This window comes from Hypanus sabinus, chromosome 18 (assembly GCF_030144855.1).
Source record: "Hypanus sabinus isolate sHypSab1 chromosome 18, sHypSab1.hap1, whole genome shotgun sequence".
Classification (NCBI taxonomy): Eukaryota; Metazoa; Chordata; class Chondrichthyes; order Myliobatiformes; family Dasyatidae; genus Hypanus; species Hypanus sabinus.
This window is the reverse complement of record NC_082723.1, coordinates 43,377,668-43,399,348: the sequence shown is the minus strand read 5'-3', so window position 1 is coordinate 43,399,348 and position 21,681 is coordinate 43,377,668. Positions and strand designations below refer to the sequence as shown.

General features: G+C 37.8%; 1 protein-coding gene across 7 annotated transcripts in view; it reads left to right on the top strand.

Moving 5' to 3' along the window:
- Window positions 1-21,681, top strand: part of LOC132407564 (astrotactin-2-like) — a 1,730,264-nt gene that overhangs the window by 946,750 nt on the left and 761,833 nt on the right. For all 7 annotated transcript variants that reach the window (XM_059994285.1, XM_059994284.1, XM_059994283.1 and 4 more), the window contains one exon: window positions 15,230-15,380. In XM_059994285.1, the coding sequence (XP_059850268.1) occupies window positions 15,230-15,380 (151 nt within the window). The remainder of the gene's footprint in view (window positions 1-15,229; window positions 15,381-21,681) is intronic.

Below are 21,681 nucleotides of genomic sequence, written 5' to 3'. Positions count from 1 at the left end.
GCTACATGTGAAGATTCATTTCACAAGATGTAGCACAAGGATCATTGTATCACCAAGGACCTCAGATGGTCTATACACACCAGCTGTGTGGTGAAAAAGACACAACAGTGCCTCTTTCACCTCAGACAGTTGAGGAAGTTCGGTATGGGCCCCCAAATCCTAAGAGCTTTCTACCAGGCCACAATTGAGAGCATCCTGACTGGCTGCATCACTGCCTGGTATGGGAACTGTACCTCCCTTAATTGCAGGATTCTGCATAGAGTGGGATTCTGCATAGAGTGGTGTGGACAGTCAAGCGCGTCTGTAGTTATGAGCTTCCCATGATTCAGGACATTTACAAAGACGGGTGTGTTAAAAGGGCTCAAAGGATCATTGGCGACCCGAGTCACCCCAACCACCATCTACTCCAGCTGCTACCATCTGCGAAATGGTACCACAGCAAAAAAGCCAGGACCAACATGCTCCAGGACAGCTTCTTCCAACAGGCCATCAGGCTGATGAACTCACACTGATTTGAGTATATTTCTGTATTACATTGACTGTTCTATTTATTATAAATTACGATGATTACAAATTGCTCATTTAGGCAGAGACATAAGGTAAAGATTTTTGCTCCTCATGTATGTGAAGGATGTAAGAAATAAAGTCAATTCAATTCATTTCAAGGAAAGAGATATGAAATGATTTTAGCACCAGAAATCGCAAACTGCGATCAAACAGAAATTGATAATCCAACCCTCCTTGCTCTTTGTGTCATGCCCGTAAAAGTTTGATCGCTGACTGAGAACTGACATCTCCTTGGCTGGTCAAAAACCGAAATAAGCTATTTCTCAGGTGTAGGATGAAAAACTGATACTCAAGTTATGGTACTATATGATCACCAGATGATAAAAAAGAATGGTAGGTTAAACAGTATATTATAGGACTCAACACGAGGAAATCTGAAGATGCTGGAAATTCAAACAACACACACAAAATGCTGGTGGAACACAGCAGGCCAGTCAGCATCTATAGGGAGAAGCACTGTCAACGTTTCAGGTCCTGACGAAGGGTCTCGGCCCGAAACGTCCACAGTACTTCTCCCTATAGATGCTGACTGGCCTGCTGTGTTCCACCAGCATCTTGTGTGTGTCATTATAGGACTCAAATCCTGGTCCTGTTTCGACTACCAATAGTTATGTAAAGGACTCCCTGATGCTGGGTTTAGAAACATATCAAGTGATTTAATAATTGTAATCATGAGAAAGTCTGCAGATGCTGGAAATCCAAAGTAACACACACAAAATGCTGGAGGAACTCAGAAGGTCGGGCAGCATGTACAGAAATTAATACATAGTCAAAGTTTCTGGTCGAGACTTCTTCAGGACTGAGAATAAAAAGAATGCTGGAATAAAATGGTGGGGGGGGGAGGAAAGGAGGCTAGCTGGAAGGTGATAGGTGAAGCTAGGTGGTTGGGAATGGTCAAGGGCCGGAGGAGAAGGAATCTGATAGGAGAGGACAATAGGACACCTTTTACCTTTACTCAGCTGCTATTTACGTACTTCCCCCTGGGTCCCCTCCTCCTTCCCTTTCCCCTGTGATCCACTCTCCTCTCAGATTCCTTCTCAGTCCTAAAGAAGGGTCACGACCTGAAACGGCAACTGTTTATTAATTTTCGTGCCTGCTGCCTGACTTGCTCCAGCATGTTGTGTGTTTTGGTTTAATAATTGTCTCTGGAAAAATGCAGGAAATGGTATGCAGCTCTTACAGCTGAGAATATTTTGAACTAACTGGGCAATGCTTTATTTAAAAATAAACACTTGTGATTTCTAAGGCCTTGAGTACTCTTCTGGATTATCATTTATTTTTTGTAAGGCTCATTTGCAACCTTCAGCATTGCTTTTTATCTACATTTCCAGGTGAGCTCTGCCATCAGTGAATGGTATAATACAGAGCTGAAGTAAAACAATCTGGCATGTGGGTAGGAGAAATTAACAATAAAACATTAATCTTAGTAACTAAGGATATGTATTTAAAGATGAATAATGAAAAGTAAGCAGAACTATTGATATTTAAAGCCTTGTGAATCTTTATCACGCGTTATTTCTAATCATGGTCACTTTTATCAATAAGCAAACTTGGGATTTTCATCAAACTGAGAGAACTGTATGACCTTACAATGCTTTACAGGATCAGTGTTTGTAAATAACTGACTCTCGGCCTCACATTTCCATTTCTAAAGACTGCCATGAGACAAAATCGAGTGTAACAAAAAAAAGAGTTTAAAAAACTCAATGCAAAAAAAGTTAAATTTTGAAACAATGGTGTTTGGACTTTAATTTGCACTTGTCAGCTGCTTTTCATCATAACATAAAGGAGTCTTAAAAGAAGATTGTGGCTCCTTCCTCCAAGGGCTTATCATCTTCACACAACCTACAAATGTTCACTAAGCTGTCAATCAAACCAAGTATTCCAAGGATTTTCCTTCATGAGCCAAGGCACAGGGTGCAATAGCCAGGAGGCTATGGTAGACCTGTATGCAAGCTACCTTTAAGTTTGGTCACAATATTACAGGATAATGTGACTGATATAGAGAGGGTTTTGAGGAAATCTGAGGATATTGCCAGGACAGGAGAATCTCGTCTCATGTCCTGATTGGATGGGTTGGGTTTGCTTTCTCTGCAACAAGGGAGGCTGGGGGAGATGTATGTGTCATCTACAAATCGCAGCACAGGCAGGATGGTCTCACTTTGATTCTCCCTCTAAAGAAGCACACTTTCATATTACTGATTACACACAGCACAGTAACTTCCATGATGGGCCAGATTGCTCTGTGAAAATAATAGTGAGGATCCATTGGTATTAGGGAATACATTGGATGACTTTTGATAAATGAAAATGAAATCATAAAAACAGGAAATTGTTGTCCAAGTTGCCATACTGTAATGTTTGTGCTGTTCCGGTATCTCAGCAAGAGCCTCGTCATTGATCGATGAGCCTTTAGCTCCACCTGTTACAAAAGCAAGGAAAGCAATTATGCTGGAAAGGCAGCTTCTACAAATTGCCCTTTTCATAAAGAAAAATAACTTACCAATATCAGAAAATGTTGGGGTCCTTATTCTATAGTAACAAAGTTTGTCTTGATTTGTCTGCAAATAGGAACTATTTTGAAAATTTACTTCTAAAGGAAAGATTCTCAAAACTGCTTATTTTAATATTTTTTCAGACTAAAACAAAATACAGTACAGTGCAAATGTCTGAGGCCCATATATATAGCAAAGGTGCCTAAGACTTTTGCACAGTACTGTATTTGTTTACGTGGAGCGGAAAGTGAGTTTGTAAATCTGGTGGGAGCAAAGGATGTTGGGAATGGTGACGGTGGAACGCTGCGGTAGGGATGTGGGACATGTGGCAGAGAAAGAGTGTCTAGGTTGGCGAGGAGGGCGTGGTGAGATGGTGCACCCAATCCTGAGACACCAAACAAGGTCATTTGATTCCAAACAGTTTAAATTATTGATTATTACAAATGTTGCACTGGTTCTTCCCGCTCCTTGTTCTCTTCCTTCACCTTTCCCCAACCATGATTCCACTATCCTTGTTGCCCTTTCACTCTCAGTCCACAATAGAGACCTATGTCAAAATCAGCAGGTCAGGAAGCACATATGTCATGATTTTTTTTCCACCAGCAATACTGTGCAATACATAAGATTACTACAGTCCTGTGCAAATGTCTTAGGCACATATATATAGCAAGGCTGCCTAAGACTTTTGTACGATACTACACATAAAAGTGTTCCTTTGATTTTTTTTCCCTTAATCCCAGCATGCTTGATCTCACTTCTTTTAATTTTTATCATTCATTTAACATTCAATTAAATTTTCTAGTTGGCACAGGTTGGCTTAAGGAAACAGAAAATGCTGGAAGTGCTCAACATGTCAGGCCATATTTGTGGGAAGAGTTCATGATTCAGACTGAAGATGCTTCATCAGAACTGAGCAAAAGACAGAATAAAATATTGTTAATGTGCAGGAAGGATGGAGGAGAGGATATGTCATTGATAGGGTAAAACTGGGGTGACCATAAAGATAAGCAGTGAAGATTATTTGATTAATAATTGATTGGGAGCAGTTAGAGAATGAAAATATTGGCAAAAGAATGTGGGAGCTGTGAGAAGCAGAGCGGAGTGAAATGGCCAGCAGGTCAGGCTGGGAAAGTCTCCACTCACAGATGAAAAGTAAAGAAAGAAAAGAAGTAGAAACCAGGTAAACTGAACCAATATCATAGATGGATGATGGATACAGACTGGAAATTTAAGTTACCTGATGATGCAGAGTTCAAAATTTGCCCTAGAAGGTTGTAATATACCCAGACGGAAGATAAATGCTCTTCCTCAAAGATTTCCTCATTGGTCTACACTGTTGTAGTTCATCGATCATTCTCCAAGGTAGCAAGAAAATGCACATATAATTATCCAGCCATTACATATCTTACAACTCCTATCGCAGTTGGTGTACTGTTTTATTTCTCTGATCTAAGTCTCATTGGGAATATTGTATAGAAATCTTCTGGCCAAGTGCAAAAGTAATGAAGTTCCTGGCATCAGGCCTTTGTCACTGAAAACATTTGGATTGATTAAAATGGTTGTCCTTTAATCAGTGCACATTTCATCTTTCAGTCAATGCACGTTGGCTTGAAGAATGGGAAATCTGAATATCTGACTGAAATTCAAGCATAATTGAAATCTAATTTTTAATTTAATGATGTTCAAAATGAAGCTTTGGATTCAATTATATAATAATGCCAGGAATTCAATACAAAATCATTTTTACTATTTGGTCCCATTTTACAAATGATCTTCATCATTAAGTAACTTCAGTTTTAATGCTAACCATGTGCTACTAATGAATGCTTTTCTTCCTGGTCTTTGACCATTTTAAGAAAAAAATTACATCTTTTATCATTCTTTTCCTTATCTCAGAAAATCCTCTTGAGTTATGTGTACTATTGCCAAGCCATTCCTGTTCACTCGATCTTCCTCTTTTTATATATTGCTGCCCAAGACCAACAAATGTGTCTTAACTTGGCTTCTCTTCAGAGAGGATTTTTTTTATACCATTGTCAAAATTCTCCGATCTAGTTGTAAGCACTGCGAAAGACATTTTTGTGATTGTTCCCCCAATTCTAACTTAACCCTGCCTACCCATCTCCGTCAGACCATTTTGAAAATCTAGCTCTTCTCTCTCCATATTTTTTATCACCTCAGTCATGGAGACTATTTATTTCTGCTAACCATTATCTTACTCCAATTTGTTCAGTTCATTTCACCTAATTTTCTGTTAGTTTCAATTCCTTTAGCTTGTTAACTTTAATTAATTTATTATGTGACAACTTCCCTGTCTTTAATGATTTAATTTGCTTCACCCCATTCTCAATAGCATAGCTCATCCTTAAAGAAAATCAATTTTTATTTAATTGATTTGTACACAGCTTGCATGAAAATGTGGTCTGAACTTCAGTCCACAAATTGCTGTTGCAATTCCATAAATTCACACAATGTTGCAGGTTGGGCAATAGAATGTCATGAATTAGTAACTCAACATTCATGACAAGGTAAAGCATTCTTTTTCAGTGCAGAATACCTCTTCCCTACTCTAATCCAATAAATTCCTATCTTATTTTAATGCAGTTACACCTCCATGTTGTATCAATATAGTGAACCTCCATACTGTTCCGATGCAATTTCTTATTAATCTTGGATTAATTTCGCCTGCCTGCCCTGCGATTCCCTTGGACTCTTACATTTTGGATCTATCTCCCATTTGGTACCTTATCAAAGGCTTTACAGAAATCCATGTAAACTACATCAGCCACACAACTCTGATCAATACATTTTGTTACTTGTTGATAAACTCAATCAAATTGGTCAGAGAAGATCTCTAAGTATTAAGTTTATCGACTTCAGCTCGGTGTTGAATATGATAATCTCTCAGAAGCTGGTAGGTAAATTGTTCTTGTTCAGTCTCAGTACTTCACTCTGTAACTGGATCTTGGACTTCATGACAGAGAGACCACAGTTAGCCCATATTGGCAGCAAAATATAGCTCCATCGTGCTTAGCACTGGTGTCACCGCTACACCACCCTACTGAGCTGTAAGTTCAGTCTACTGCTGTTCATGCTACAGATGAATGACTGCATTGCTCGATCCAGTTCAAACCAAATCATCAAGATTGTTGTTAACACAATAATGGTTGGCCTTATCAACAATGGCGATGAGATGCCATACAGAGAGGAGATAGAGCGGCTGGTAGAATGGTGTGAGCACAGCATCTTGATTCTCAGCATGGACAAGACTAAGCGATAATTGAGACTTCAGGAAGGTGCAGGCTGACCGCTCCTCACTGCACATTAGCGGCTCCTCGGAGGAAAGAGTTAGTAACACCAAGGTTCTGGGAGTGCTGACCAACACCTCTTCTTTAGTCAAGGAAGCACAGCAGTGGAATGTCAACTACCTGAGGAGCCTGAGGTAAGTGAGACACCCCCAACACTCTTATAATCAATTTTTACTGGAGCACTTTTGAGAGTGTCCTGACCAGCTACATCACTGTGTGGTAGGGAAGATGTAAAGTATCTGACCTCAAGGTCCTGCAAAAGATTTGAAGAACTGCTGCAAGGATTATCAGATCTCTCCTTCACCCATCCAAGATACTTATTGGCAGTGCTGGATATGCAGGGCCTTTAGCACTCTCAATAATCCCTCCCATCGGTCCAACAATATCTTCGAGCCCCTACCATTAGGCAGGAGTTACCATAACATTAAATCAAGGAGTGTTAAGATGAAAAAGAATTTCTTCCCCTAGTCAGTGAGATGGCTGAACTCCCCGCCGTCACACAATTCTCATCAATTATGTAGTGCCAGTAGCGTTATACTGTTCACTTTTTAATTTGTGTCATAAATGCACCTTATAATTTAGTAATTTATTTGAGGTAATATTACTTTGTGTTGTATGTGAATTATATGTACTGCATTGTGCACCTTGATCCAGGCGAAGTTTCCTTTGGTAGTACAAATATAAATGGTTGAATGACATTAAACTTGAAATTGAAGTTTCTACAGGTCTGCAATCACTTATCCGAAATTCTGAAATCCAAAAAGCTCCGAAAACCAAAGCTCTGTTTGCCAACAGCAGATGTCACTCAGGAGTGATGTGGCAGCACTAGCAGAGGCCGCCAGACATCAGTTGTGGCTCAGCACTCAAACTGGTTACACGTGCATTTGCTGTTGGCTGATATTTGTGTTCACTGTTGACTTTGTGTTTAATTTCGCTGTGAAAATGTCAAAAAGAGCTGCAGATACCCCTATGGGTAAGAATGAGAAAAAGAGAAGGAAGCATCTATCATTATCAGTAACACAGAAAGTGGAGTTATTGCAGAAGCTTGATCATGGTGTGTCTGTGCGGCATCTTACTGAAGAATATGGTGTCAGAACTACCACTGTATATGATTTAAAGAAACATAAAGACAAGTTACTGAAGTTTTATAGTGACAGTGACATTTTACATTTATTCCAATAAGTCATTTACCATGTGTTTGATTCGGTTTGTTTGAACCTGCATATTTTTATGTTTTATTGAATGTTTTTGTTGGAAATAAAATATTTTTTTGTCATTATTCCCTGAACAATACAGTATAACAACTACTTACATAACATTTACATTGTATTAGGTATTATAAGTAATCTAGAGATCATTTAAAGAATACGGGAGGATGTGCAAAGGTCTAGAGTTCCACTGGGTCCTAAAGTCCACCAGCACTGAGCCAGGTTGAATAAAAGACTTGAGCATACATGTTTTTTGGTATCCGCAGGTGGTCCCAGAACCAATAAGGAGGGATTCTGAAATCCGAAAAATTCTGAATTCCAAAATGCAATTGGCTCCAAGGATTTTGGATAAGGGATTGTGGACCTTACTAGAAACCTTCAGATAAAAAAGTAGTTTATGTGTGCAAAAAGGAAGACATATATTACTGGTATTTCACTTGTTACCTAACAGTAATTTTCATGGTGTCAAACAATATATGTCCCAAGCATCACACACACACACACACACACACACACCTTCTTTGCATTATTTTTACATGTACAGGGTATATCAGACAACCACACTAAAAGATCTCTTTACATTCAAAAGGATTGGCCACCACATAATTAGTTGGTTCCAGAAGAGAAAACTGTGGCACATAAGCCACTTGTAGACCCAACAAAATTATTTTTGCATCCTCTTCATATAAAACTGAGGCTTATGAAAAATTTTGTGGTGCGATGAACAAAGAAGCTGAAGGATGTCCATATCTGACTTAAATGATTCCCAGAATAACTAATGCCAAGATTAAGGAATGTATTTTTGTTGGTCCATAAATCAAATAGGTCATAAATGGCAGGCATTTCAAAGAACCTCTACTAATACCAGAAGATACTCAAGGATACTGTTGAATTTTTTCTTGGCAAGTACAGAACACCCATCTACCTGTAGCTGGTTGACAACATCCTTCTAGCTAGCAAAGCCATGAGGTATGACGTGTCACTATAGATTCATTTTCTTCTTTCCCATTTAGACTTCTTCCCTGTAAATCTTGGTGTGTCACTGATGAGCATGGTGAAAGTTTTCACCAAGACATTGCAGTCAAGGAGAAACGATTATCAGGGCAACTCGAATCCATTAATGCTGAGTGATAATGGTTGGACACTTAAGCATGAAGCCTCAGACTCTGAGTACTAATGAAAATCATGAACAAAATACTTTTAGCTTAGTTGAACTGTTGGAAAGCATCAGTACTGTTCTGTAATTAAACACATTATATTTGATAAAAGTTAGTTTCGTCTTTCTCCAAATTCCTACCTCGTCCAAGTAGTCTGAGGTTATATTTGCATTCAGCTTCAAGCGGTCTATCATAACCATTAAAAAAAAATTGAGGAAGCAACTGTTTTGAAAAAGTTCGTCCAGTGTAATTTACTTACAGAATATCACAGAATGTAAAAAGCTTCCACCATTCTCAGAGCCAGTCATATGGTTCCATTGCCATTCTTTAGCATGACCTCAATATTCCTGGAGATACATTTGCTGAGCAAACAGTCCAATGTTTATATCTTTGCATGTTCTTAGGATGATGCCATATAGGTGGAGTTTAGAAACAAGAAGGAGCAATCACTTTGATAAGGGTATATTACATACCTCCTGAGAGTCAGCAGGAGAAAGAGGAGCAGAGAAGGACAGAGAAGTACAGAAATTAACAGGGCTATGGGATTGGGAGATCCTAACTTTGAACACTTTGTTTGGGATTGTCTGGCTGTGAAGGGTTTATGGGGGAACTACCTGAACTAGATTGTAGGTGGTCTCATGAGATGCAGCGTGTCTGTCTTAATCTTTGGGAATGTAGCCAAGTCAGTGGGAAACCATTTCGGCGATAGTGACTACGACTCTGTGAGTTTTCATTCTTATAGAAAAGAATAAAAATAGATTGGAAATGAAGGTGCCACATTGTAGTTAGGTTGATTAGACATGCCCTGGCAAACAAGAACTGGGAGCAGCTACTTGCAGGTGAGTCTACATGCAAACGGTGGGAATCATTCGAGAGGGGGATGGTAAGAATTCGGAGCCAATGTGTCCCCATAGCGATGAAAGGTAAATCTAAACAGCCATGATGGCAAGGGATATTGAGAATTGGATAAAGAAAATTAAGTTATTTTATGGCAGGTATACAGGATGGTAAACAAGAGCATCACAGGAATATGGAACATGGGATCATGTTGAGAAAAATTAAGTAGGAAGATGAAAAGGAAGCACAAAATGGCACTGTAAGCAACATTAAGGAAAATCTCAAAGCATTTTGTGTGCTTCAAGGGAAACAGGGGAACCAGAGAAAGAGCATTTACTTAGAACCACAACGTCAGTCTGTGTATTGACTCAGAAGGTAGGTGTGGTTTTAAATTACTATTCCCGAAGAAAGAGTAGTGGCGAAGAGCAGTAAAAAACAATGGCTTTACCCAAACCTCAAAACTGGTTTTGTGGCAACAAGTAAACAGCAATATGAACTCAGCAGGAAAAGAAAATAATTATAGGGACTTCATAGAATGGATGATGTGCAGATGCTTTCACTGGTGGAAATCTCAAACTACAGGGAATATTTTTTGGATAATTTATCACCCATTTAGAATCATCCAGCACAGGAACAACCCCTTTGGTCCATCATGGCCATATCAAACATCAACATTGCAGGGAGGAGGAAGTTCTTTGAGACAGTTGTGAATCTTTGGCATTTTCATCTCAAAAAACGCACATTGAGTCCTTTTCAAGGCTGTAGTAGTTTCTATACTTTGGGAAAGTAATACGCTTTGAACAAGAGACAGTAATAGTTTTGAGGACAATAAAATAAATAGATGAATCATGATCGCGACTATTAAACCAGAGGACACAGCCTCAGAATCGAGGGGCATCCTTTTAGAATGGAGATGAGGAGGAATTTCTTTAGCTAGAGAGTGGTGATATGTGGAATTTGTTGCCACAGACAGCTGTGGAAGCCAATTTATTATGTATATTTAAAGCAGAAGTTGATAGATTCTTGATTGGTCAGCGCATGAAGGGATAAAGGGTGAAAGTAGGAGTTTAGGGCTGAGAGGAAGTTTGGATCAGCCATGATGAAATGACAGAGCAGACTCAATGGGCCAAATGGTCTAATTCTGTTCCTATGTCTTATGGTCTTATCATTTTGAATGGTGAAGCAGGTCTGCTTGGCTGAATTTAACTACTCCTACTTATAATCCAGACAATAGACTCATAGGGTGACACAACAGAGGAAATTGCCCTTTGTCTACCATGCGCATGCCAGCTCATCAATGCTGATCCCATTTACCAGAACTTGTCCATATTCTTCTGTGCTTTGGCAGTTTATGTGTTCATTAGAATTTAGTTTTTTTTTATAATTTTGTAATGTCATGCAAGTTTGAAATGTAGTACACTTGTGCTGGGAGAGATAATTAACCTGGCAAAGATGTGAAGCAATATTTATAAAGCTAATCTCACAAGGATTACTGCAGCATCATTTAATCAAGTTATTCAGAATGCCACTTGATCCTGGTTCTGGTTGTTGCCAGAAATTTGTTTTATTAATTGAATTAAGCCAGGCCAGTGGTTTAGGTTCCTGTAAAGACTGAGAAAGTAACAGTGAAACAGGTAAAATAATCAGCCTGCTGCCGCAGTGAGTTCTTACATCATGCGGTGTTACTCGCACAAAATGCTGGAGGAACTCTGGATTTGATGAAAAGGCTGGGCCTGAAATTTCAGCTCTTTATTCCTCTCCATTGATGCTGCCTGACCTGCTGAGTTCCTCCAGTATTTTGTGTGTGTTGCTCTGGATTTCCAGCATCTGCAGAATTGTTTGTATTTATGAAGTGTTACTGCATTCATTCTTTAGCTCATTATTTCATTAACTTCCAGCAAGTGATTGTGTATTTTTAATCAGAGCATGACATAATGACACTTGAAGGGTATTGATGAAGAGGATGTCTTCTTTCACATTGTTTTATGCAAAACAATGGATTAATCTATTGATTGGCACATACTTTTGTGATCATAGTAAAAGTCCATATTGTTACAGAGAACTCATGAAGTGCGATCGCTGTCACTTTCATTAATGCTTACTTGTTGTCAGTTGTCTTAAAAAACAAAATTTGCTGTTTGCATTTACTGTTTAGAATTAAAAGTTCTTATGATTGCCTTTTCACAATATGGTGTACATGTTTTGGACTTTGTTGTTATATTTTTATTTTGCCTATTCTTCTTCAATTGGTGAAACATGCCACGAACACATAATCATCCAACAATGTTTCTCTTTAAGTGTTAGCCAAGAACTGTGGTACCAGGAGTGGAAATTTCACTCTCCAATGCCAGTAAGCAAAGGGTCCATGGACCCTGGGTTAAGAACCCCGAACTTAAGGGTTGTCTTTTTATTGGTCTTCTGGTGGTTGTAGCGACCAATCCGGGATCCACATATTTCGATGCAGTGTAGGCATCCAGACATCACAATCCTGCCTCCTTTGTCACTTGCTGATCACCATGTGATTTAATTGAGAATGTTAGGGTGGATTTCCTTAACAGAGAGCTCGTTAACGGAGTGCATGACTTTATTTAATGTTGGGAGGCCAAAGCATAGGCAGCTGCCACGTGAGCCTTGACAGACTGGGGTCAAGGTCCAATGCAAGGTGACTGGAGACCATTCACTGCTGAAGCCTTCCTCCACCTTCACTGCCATTGTACCGTATCATCATCCTCCACCATCTTCTAACATTGAGCTAATGGTTGGATCACTCTTTGTTGGAACTTCCTCCTTGACCTTACCGCCATGCGTGACCAGACCAGCAACTAAGTTCCACTTAAGTGCCTGATGGCACCATTCCTGGGACTCAGGAGCTCACAAGCCTCCCCACCAGGACAAGGTGACGACCTTTGGAGAAGAATAAGTTAAATAAAAATATAACAAGAACAAATTAGAGATGGAAACTGTGCCCTTCACTAGCCTGTTTCGCTGTTCTTTGAGCTTGTCCATTTTTCCACCCTCTCTTTGTGTCCACTGATTTCTGTAGTATCCAAATTCTATTGACCTTATTCCTGAATGTACTTACTGACTGTACATTAACAAACCTCTCTCTAATTCTGGAGAAGAAAACAAGCACAAAACACATTGAAATGTATTGTAGTGACCTGTGTGTTCTTACCCTTAATACCTGATGGTGTGTAATTGGTAATTGAACCGCCATATGTATTATTCAAATGACTAAAGAGCTCATTTAGCTCTTTTAGGCTAGCAAGGTAGCAAGGTATTTGAACATGCATCCACAAGTCTGAAGTACTGATCTGGAAGGGATGAGTTTAAATCCCACTTTTGCAGCTGGGAAATTGAGATGAAATATATGTGGAATGAGAAAAGGCTGATGTTAGTAACAGTAGCCACGACACTACAGACTGTTCTTAAAGTCCACCGGATTCAATGATGTCCTTCAGGACAAAAAGTCAACCATACTCACCTGTTTTGCCCCATTCCCAGTCCTACTGACCTCTGTAATGGATGAGCAATTCAGTTCATTTAGAATCATTCAGACTGTGCAATAAATATTGGATTTGCTTGATTTTACCCTTTGACATCTAAACTCAGAAATTAATTCAACTCAAGTGTGGTTAGTACTTGGAAGAGAGACCACCCAGAAATAGCCGATGTGATGCAGGGTTCCATAATATTGAAGACAATACTTTTGTCTGGTACGTGAGAGGTCTTCAGGTTCACTCCTGAATGGAAGCAAAGAAACAATGTTCATTTCATCTTTCCCAGGAGAAGAAATAAAAAGTAATCAAGTTCTCATTTTGGCCCCAGTTTTGTTTTGTCTTGTGTGGAACTATGGAACAATATTCCTAATGATAATTTGGTTGAATTTATCCAACTCCAAAATAAACTTCATTTTAAAGGACTTTGATTTGGTTATGTCATCTATTAGATTTCTTCCTTTGACCATAATGATGAATTATAATCTGTAATATTTGAGTTGGTTGTATGTTTAGGTTTCTAAAACTAGAGCTACTTGGAATTGTGCCTATTTCTCTCCTGCTCAGTCCCAGATCTTATACCTTCACATCTTGCACATTCCAGCTTTTTTGCATTGGTCCTGAAATTCCCTGACAGATCCTAGGGTATTTCAAATAAATAATTTCAAAGCCCAAATACTGATAATTTTGCTTGGTCTCTCCCCATAAGGGCAATCCTGCCATCTCAGGAATATGCCTTGTAGTTTTTGAAGTATAACCTTGCTTACATACTGAGACAAAAACTAGTAGCAGTGAAATCAGCTGTCGGTATACAGATCAAATTGGATTTCCTTAATCTTGTGCCTTAACCCCTTTGGAATAGGGGAGTTACAGTACACCTTACTTCCTTTTTTTTGTTGTTGACATGTAAATATCATTTTCCGCAGTGATATCTAAACCACTCTGAATATCAATAATACTTTTTCTCACTAATTTAAAAAAGATCTATTTTTTATGAAAAATAAATAAATCTGTATTTCTCACTCTGACCTTCTTACCTACTTAGTCTCTCTATGTTTCGTTGTGTCTCTTTTAGTCCACCTTTCAACTTACGTTCTCCATGACACTTAGTTTGTTAGAAACACATCCTTGCCTCAAAATTCAACCCCAGTCAGTTGAGTTAAATGTTATAAGTTGCATCATCTCCAAAGATTAGCTGTTTAGTGCTATAAGATGCAGTGTGAATACCCAAGCACCGATTTTTTCACTTTGGACACTAAATAGCTGAGGCTCCAGCTTATCCTTGAGCCACTAAATTAGTAACAGTGTGCCGGTCTGCAGCTGATCCAATTATTCCTTCAATCTGTTTCCTATACGTTAACCAGCCTTGTAATCATGATAACATATTACCCAATATTATGAGCACTTAATGTCTTTGTGTCAATGTTAATTGCAAATTTATTGGACCATATAGTATTGCTTGTGTTTTATTCATTTTTCATTTTACTTTCATTTTAGAATTCAAAGGTTCATTTTATTATCAAAGTATGCATGCAGAATATAACTCTGAAATTTGCCTCCTTTCCAGATAGCCATAGAATATAGAAGTCCATATAAATATTTGAAAGAAAGACATCAGTCCCCCTCCCACACAAAAAGAAAAAGAAACAAAGACTCGCAAACCCCAAACACCCCCAACCCCTCCCTCGCACAAAAAATAATGGATCATCCAAACCTCCAGCCAGTTAATGTGCAACAAGAAAGAATAGGCAAGAACACGAAAAAAAAGCATAGAACTGAAAAGAGCCCAATATGAACTACAGTTAGTTTGAACGACAGCCCAATCCATTAATCTCAGAATTTCAATGACATCTGTGAGGGCAGTGACTCGAACTTGGAAATCACAAAATATAGAAGGCAGTCGATTTTTCAAATCCCATGCCCCAAGGAGATAGCAGAATATAAAAATTGCAAGTAGCCATGATTCTTAAAGGCCTAATTTGGACTGACAATTTCTGAAGGACTAACCTGTTTGTAACATTAAACAAAATGTATCAACTGTTGAAATAACTGAATGAGGCTTTGGAGTGTATGTTGTCAAAAATCTTTTCTCTTGTGCTAGTTGCTTTTGAGGTCAATTTAAAGTGCAATCTTCCTTAACATTTTGATTTGTCTTTTAAGGGAGGAATCTATGAGATCTACATACTTTGAAACCCCAGATGACCTCTTGTCCTCGTTTGGCCCTGTGCGTGACTGTTCCCGGGATAATGGAGGTTGCACTAGAAACTACCGCTGCGTGACCGATCGAAAGGTTGACTCCACAGGATGTGTGGTATGTACGAAAAGCTTATTGTCAGCACTATGCAGATGTACTTCACACAGAGAGTGACACTGCAGAAAAGAAAGCTCATTTAGAGATTGCAGAAAAAGATTACAAAATAACTGAGGATAGCCTTAATTTTTGAGGTTGATGAACTTCAACTACAAGCTAATTAGTAAGTGATTCACTTCATCAATCATGGATACAGCCAATCTCCAAGCCTGCTGCCTCACTGATGTTTGATTGATCTTCCTATGGGACCACAAGTGACTTATCAGATTAATGGTGAGTGGTCTTTCCCAACAGATCAACCTGGTTGACAACTTATAAAGTCACTCCATTTGTTCCATCTCCTAAATTCATCTGGACTTTATTGGCTCAGCGGGGAACTCTGAGAAATAACAGTGACTAGGTTGATTCATCCACTGATTGCACACAAGATGAGTTGTCTTTCATAGTTTGTCCAGTTGCCTGCCTGGTTAAATGAAAGGAAGCAGTAATTTTCTTAGCTCCTGACACATCTACTGGATAATCTTCCCCAGAGATGCTTGTATCAGCAGGGACCAATCTGTCAAGGGTTCACTGACAAAGTACATATAACGGAGTTTGGAGATCAGAATTTTAAATGCTACTTGGTGAAAATTTAAAATTTATGGGCCAACATCATAATATTATCTTACAGACCATTGGATTCTTGATATTTGATAATTGGTTGACTAAAATAAAACTAGACTAACCTGGATTCGATCACGCTGTTCTTGATTCATTTCACCTGAACTGAGAATAGCCTTGTCTCTGTCTGTTTCCCATGAACAAATGAATGATATTGAGAATGTAAACATAATTGCTCATGACTGCTTTAACTTAGAGGGTGGAGGTGGCTTTCAGATTACACTTTCCACTCTTAACAGGTTTGGAAATAGCAATTAACAACACTAGCAATGGCTATACCATTCAAATTAGGAAGATTTGTATTTATAAAACACCTATTATTACGTCAGGATGTTCCAATGCACTTTATGAATGAGACTCATTGGAAATTTGCTTACCTGTGAAGGTTATGGTCTAATTCTACAAACCATTGTTCTACAAACAGAGCAGATAAAGCTTGTGTTAGTATTGTTACGAACCCCGTAACTGGGTCACTTACCAGCAAAGATAGAGAGGTCTGTTGAAGCCTGATGATATGATTTTTAACAGCATTTATTAGTAAAAATACACAAAAATAATATCAATGCAAAGATACAGATAATATACGTTGTCAGTACTAAATCTAAACATGCAGGTATAATAATAATCAATAAGAAATAAGCTCTATCGTTGTCTAGGGGATAATGTATTGTCCGATGGAAATATTAAAGTCACTCAGTTCATGCAGGCTGCAGCCTTTGGGGACCGCTGGGTTTGCAATGGTTGGAGAGAGAGAGAGATTTTTGGGAGAAAAACTTGCCGGCTTTTCCTTTTATGATTTTGATCCATCAGAGTCTCATTGGGGTGGCCGTTCACTTGTGGCCTCTTCTTTAGCAAAGACGTTCTTCTGTGGTGAGCCCGCCAATCCCAGGCAAGGGAAGGACGCACATGAGCCCCCCCACCGGCTGTCGCTATTAAACGCTGTCACGGGATTTCTAGCGTTTCTCCTGGTGCGTCTGAAGGGGTTGTTCCCCAGATCCTCTTTTATCCTTATGGGGTCTCAGATGTCAGTCAGGTTGGGATGATGCAATCCCTCAACCAGCCCACTCTGGTCGTCACCTGAGGGGCTTCAATGAATAGTACAGTACTCAATACACAATTCCGTCTCCAAGAGACATTGGCCGTTATCAGTGGTTTTGTTTTGCTGAGGCCAGGACACATTCCAAACCTTGTGGATTCTCTCTCATTTCCTGGGTCCCAGACCTGAATTAATAGCGATCTTGCGATTCTCAGAAAGGAGGGGGCGACTTGGTACCCTTTGGCCCCTCAGAGTTGCGGCACATTCGTAACAGTTTTAAATAACAAAATGAAAGAATATCAAGTGTTCTCCTTCCCTTAACCAGAAGAGAATCCTTTCAAATGATCAAAGTGACCATGGTTTAAAAGACAGTGCAGCACCCACTGGGGACTGCTGTGGAGTTATAGCCAGTGGACTCTGCAGTGAGACTTAAATACACTGAAGTCCTACTTCTGTTTAAGAGATAGATTTAACATGACCCTGATAACAGAAGATTGGTTGCGGATTTTGAAGTTGGTTAACTCTTCTTTGATCTGTACCAATCCACTCTTTAATTCAATGTAAAATTGTACATTGTTACTATTTGACAAAAGAGAGACTGTCTAAAATATTTCCTAATGTTGATAGTCAGTGTGACAGATGTAAAACCAAGACAGCCACATTGACACATATGTTTTGGTCATGTTCTGTACTGAAACATTTTTGGAAGTCTATTTTCACTACAGTTTCTAAAATTTTAAAAATTAATTTACAACCTAATAAATTGACAGTTTTATTTGGTATAATTCCTCAATATATTCATGGTATTTCTCCATCAGACCAGCATGTAATTGCATTTGTTACATTATTGGCCAGAAGGGCTATTTTGTTGAAATGGAAAGATGTTTCTGCTCCTACTTTGATACAATGGTTTTCTCAGGTGATGCTATGCCTTAGTTTGGAGAAAATCAGAAGTTGAACTTTTGATCCTCGATTGATTTTGAGAAAAGGCAGTTTCTCAACCGCCCGATAGTAGTTCGCCCGCTACTATCATCTGATTTGAGTTAATTAATATGGTTTACTTCCGATTTTTCTTTAAGTGGATTTGAGTTGGGGATTAATGTTTTTTTAATGGAAGCTTGTATGATGTATAGCTCCGGCATTGTGCTCCCAATGGGATTTATTTTGTTTGTTTTTTTTCCAGTTAGTAAGGTTTTTTCAGTTAGTAGGGTTTCTTTTTGTCCCTTCTTTTTCTTTCAAAAAAATATTCTGAAAACTTTATTTTCTCTTATTATTATTGATATATTGCTTAGCTTAGTTAATCAGTTATTTGCCAATTTTTTCCTTATTGTATATAATGACATATTGACTTAATACATCTTTTTTGTTAATCGTCAATAATAATTAATAAAAAGATTTTAAAATGAAAGAGACGGATTTTCACCTGAACTGCTATTTGTTGCTTAATATGGTGGCATCTCACATTTCCAGATATAAGATAAAACAGGGAAAATGAATAATAAGATGTAAAATGGAGAACACAGAGGCTGGAATCTGGAGCAGCAAGTAATTTGCTCAGCAGGTTGAAGAGCATATGTGAGGGAAAAGGAACCATCCTCATTTTAGGTTCAAAGTTTATTTCAGCAGTGAGAGCGGAGAGGGGAGACAGCCAGCATAAAAGGATGGGGGAAAGGTGAGACAGGGGCCAGAAGTGGCCTGAAGAGGATCAGAGGATTTACAGGCTAGTGGAGCTAGGTCAGGGAGGATACAGAAGGCTGAAAGTGGATGGATGAGAGATGGAGGCAGTCAAGAAGAGAAGAAAGGAACCTTTGGACAGTAGGAGAAGAAGATGGCCACAGTGGAGATAGGTGCTAGAGAGAGGTAGCCAGGAACACAAAAGCTCCCCATGCTGTAAGTAAGCAAGGGAATGATGGGAACCATTAGGTGAGAGTTGAAGGGCTAACGGAGCTAGAACCAGATGAGGGAGCAGTGTAGAAAAATGAGGAGTGAATGTTTGGATAACAGGTGGATGAACTAGGAAAGGGAGAAGGAAAGTATATCAGAATATTAAAAGGCCGTTAATGCCTCCCTCCCCTTCTTACCCCATCCCTTATTTATTTATTTATTTATCTATCTATCTATCTATCTATTTATTTATTTATTTATTTATTTATTTATTTATTTATCTATTTATTTATTTATCTATTTATTTATTTATTTATTTATGTGTGTATTTATTATTTTTCCCCTTTTTTCTCTCTCTGTCCCTCTCACAATAACTCCTTGCCTGTTCTCCATCTTCCTCTGATGCTCCCCTCCCCCTTTCTTTCTCCCCAGGCCTCCCATCCCATGATCCTTTCCCTTCTCCAGCTGTGTATCCCTTTTGCCAATCAACTTTCCAGCTCTTAGCTTCTTTCTTTTCTTTTTCAATCTTTTTATTAAATTTCATATATAAAAAAAACAGCACATAATAATGAATAGATTACAGATTCAATAAACTTGAAATTACATTAGTAATAGGATAATAATATCCTATTAAAACATCCATCAACAAAAGGTACATAAATCAATCAAGTCTATATAAATATGTATGAAAAAAAAACAAAAATAATCGTCGAAAAAAGAAGAAAAAAAAAATTGAAATTATATATGAGAAAAAATATATATTGAAAAAAAATACTAAACTAAAACTAACATGGGCAATAATAGCACTTTATAAATATATAAAGGTGTCAAGAAAAGAACTCCGGAACTCCATACCTGAACAAGTATAAGTAGAGAAAAGGATCTGAAATAGGCCAAATTAATTCATATGAAAGTGTCGAATAAATGGTCCCCAGGTTTCTTCAAATTTAATTGAAGAATCAAAGATAGTGCTTCTGATTTTTTCCAAACTCAAATAAGAAATAGTTTGGGAGAACCACTGAAATGTAGTAGGAGGATTTACTTTTTTCCAGTTTTGTAATATAGACCTTCTGGCAATTAATGTTACAAAGGCAATCATTCGTCTGATTGAAGGGGAAAGCTGATTGCCATCTTCATTTGGTATACCGAAAATTGCAGTAATAAAATGGGGTTGTAAATCGATATTCCATACTGAGGAAATGACATCAAAAATGTCCTTCCAATAGTTATGTAAAGTGGGACATGTCCAAAACATGTGAGTCAATGAAGCCACTTCTAAGTGACATCTGTCACATTGAGGATTAATATGCGAATAAAATCGGGCAAGCTTATCTTTAGACATATAAGCTCTATGTACAATTTTAAATTGTATTAAAGCATGTTTAGCACAAATAGAGGAGGAATTAACCATTTGTAAAATTTTTTCCCATTTATCTATTGATATATTACATCGAAGTTCTTTTTCCCATTCTTGTCTAATTCTATCCGATATTTCTGGCTGTATCTTCATAATCATGTTATAAATAAAAGCTACTAATCCCTTCTGACAAGGATTAAAAGTAAAAATCAAATCTGAAAAATCCGATGGAGTTGAGTTAGGAAAAGATGGAAGAATTTTATGTAAGAAATTTCTAATTTGTAAGTATCTAAAAAAATTAGATTTAGGTAATTCAAATTTGTTGGATAGTTGATCAAAAGACATCAAAGTACCTTCAAAAAAAAGATCACGAAAACATTTTATACCTTTCCTTTTCCATATACTAAAAGCTTGATCTGTCAATGAAGGTTTAAAAAAAAAATTACATAAAATAGGGCTGTCCAGAGCAAAGTTTTTCAGATTAAAGAATTTGCGAAATTGAAACCAAATTCGTAGTGTATGTTTAACAACAGGGTTAGATATCTGTTTATTGAATTTGGCTAAATCAATAGGAAGAAAAGAACCAAGAACGGAAAATATAGAATATCCCTTAACCTCACTACATTCTAAATTTACCCACTGTGGGCACACAGGTGAATCCAAATCTAGTTTCCAGTACATTAGGTTACGAATATTATTCGCCCAATAATAAAATCTAAAGTTAGGTAAAGCTAGACCACCATCTTTTTTAGACTTTTGTAATTGCCTTTTGCTTAACCTAGGATTTTTATTTTGCCACACAAATGAGGAAATTTTTGAATCAATATTATCAAAAAAAGATTTAGGAATAAAAATTGGTAAAGCTTGGAATAAATATAAAAATTTCGGTAAAATCATCATTTTAATAGCATTAATCCGACCAACTAATGATAAAAATAAGGGAGACCATCTAGTAGTAAGTTGCTGAATTTGATGAAGCATAGGTAAAAAATTCAGTCCAAATAAATCTTTATATTTCTTGGTGATTTTTATACCTAAATAGATAAAGTTATCAGTAACAACTTTAAATGGCATCCTATCACTCAATAAAGTTTGCGCGTTTAAAGGGAATAACTCACTCTTATCTAAGTTTAACTTATAACCAGAAAAGCTACCAAATTGAGCCAACAAGGATAAAATAGCAGGAATAGACCTACTAGGATTAGAAATATATAACAACAAATCATCAGCATAAAGCGATAATTTGTATAACTTCTCATTACGGGTAATACCAAAAATATTAGGAGACTCACGAATAGCAATAGCTAAAGGTTCTAATGCAATATTAAATAATAAAGGACTTAAAGGACAACCTTGTCTCGTAC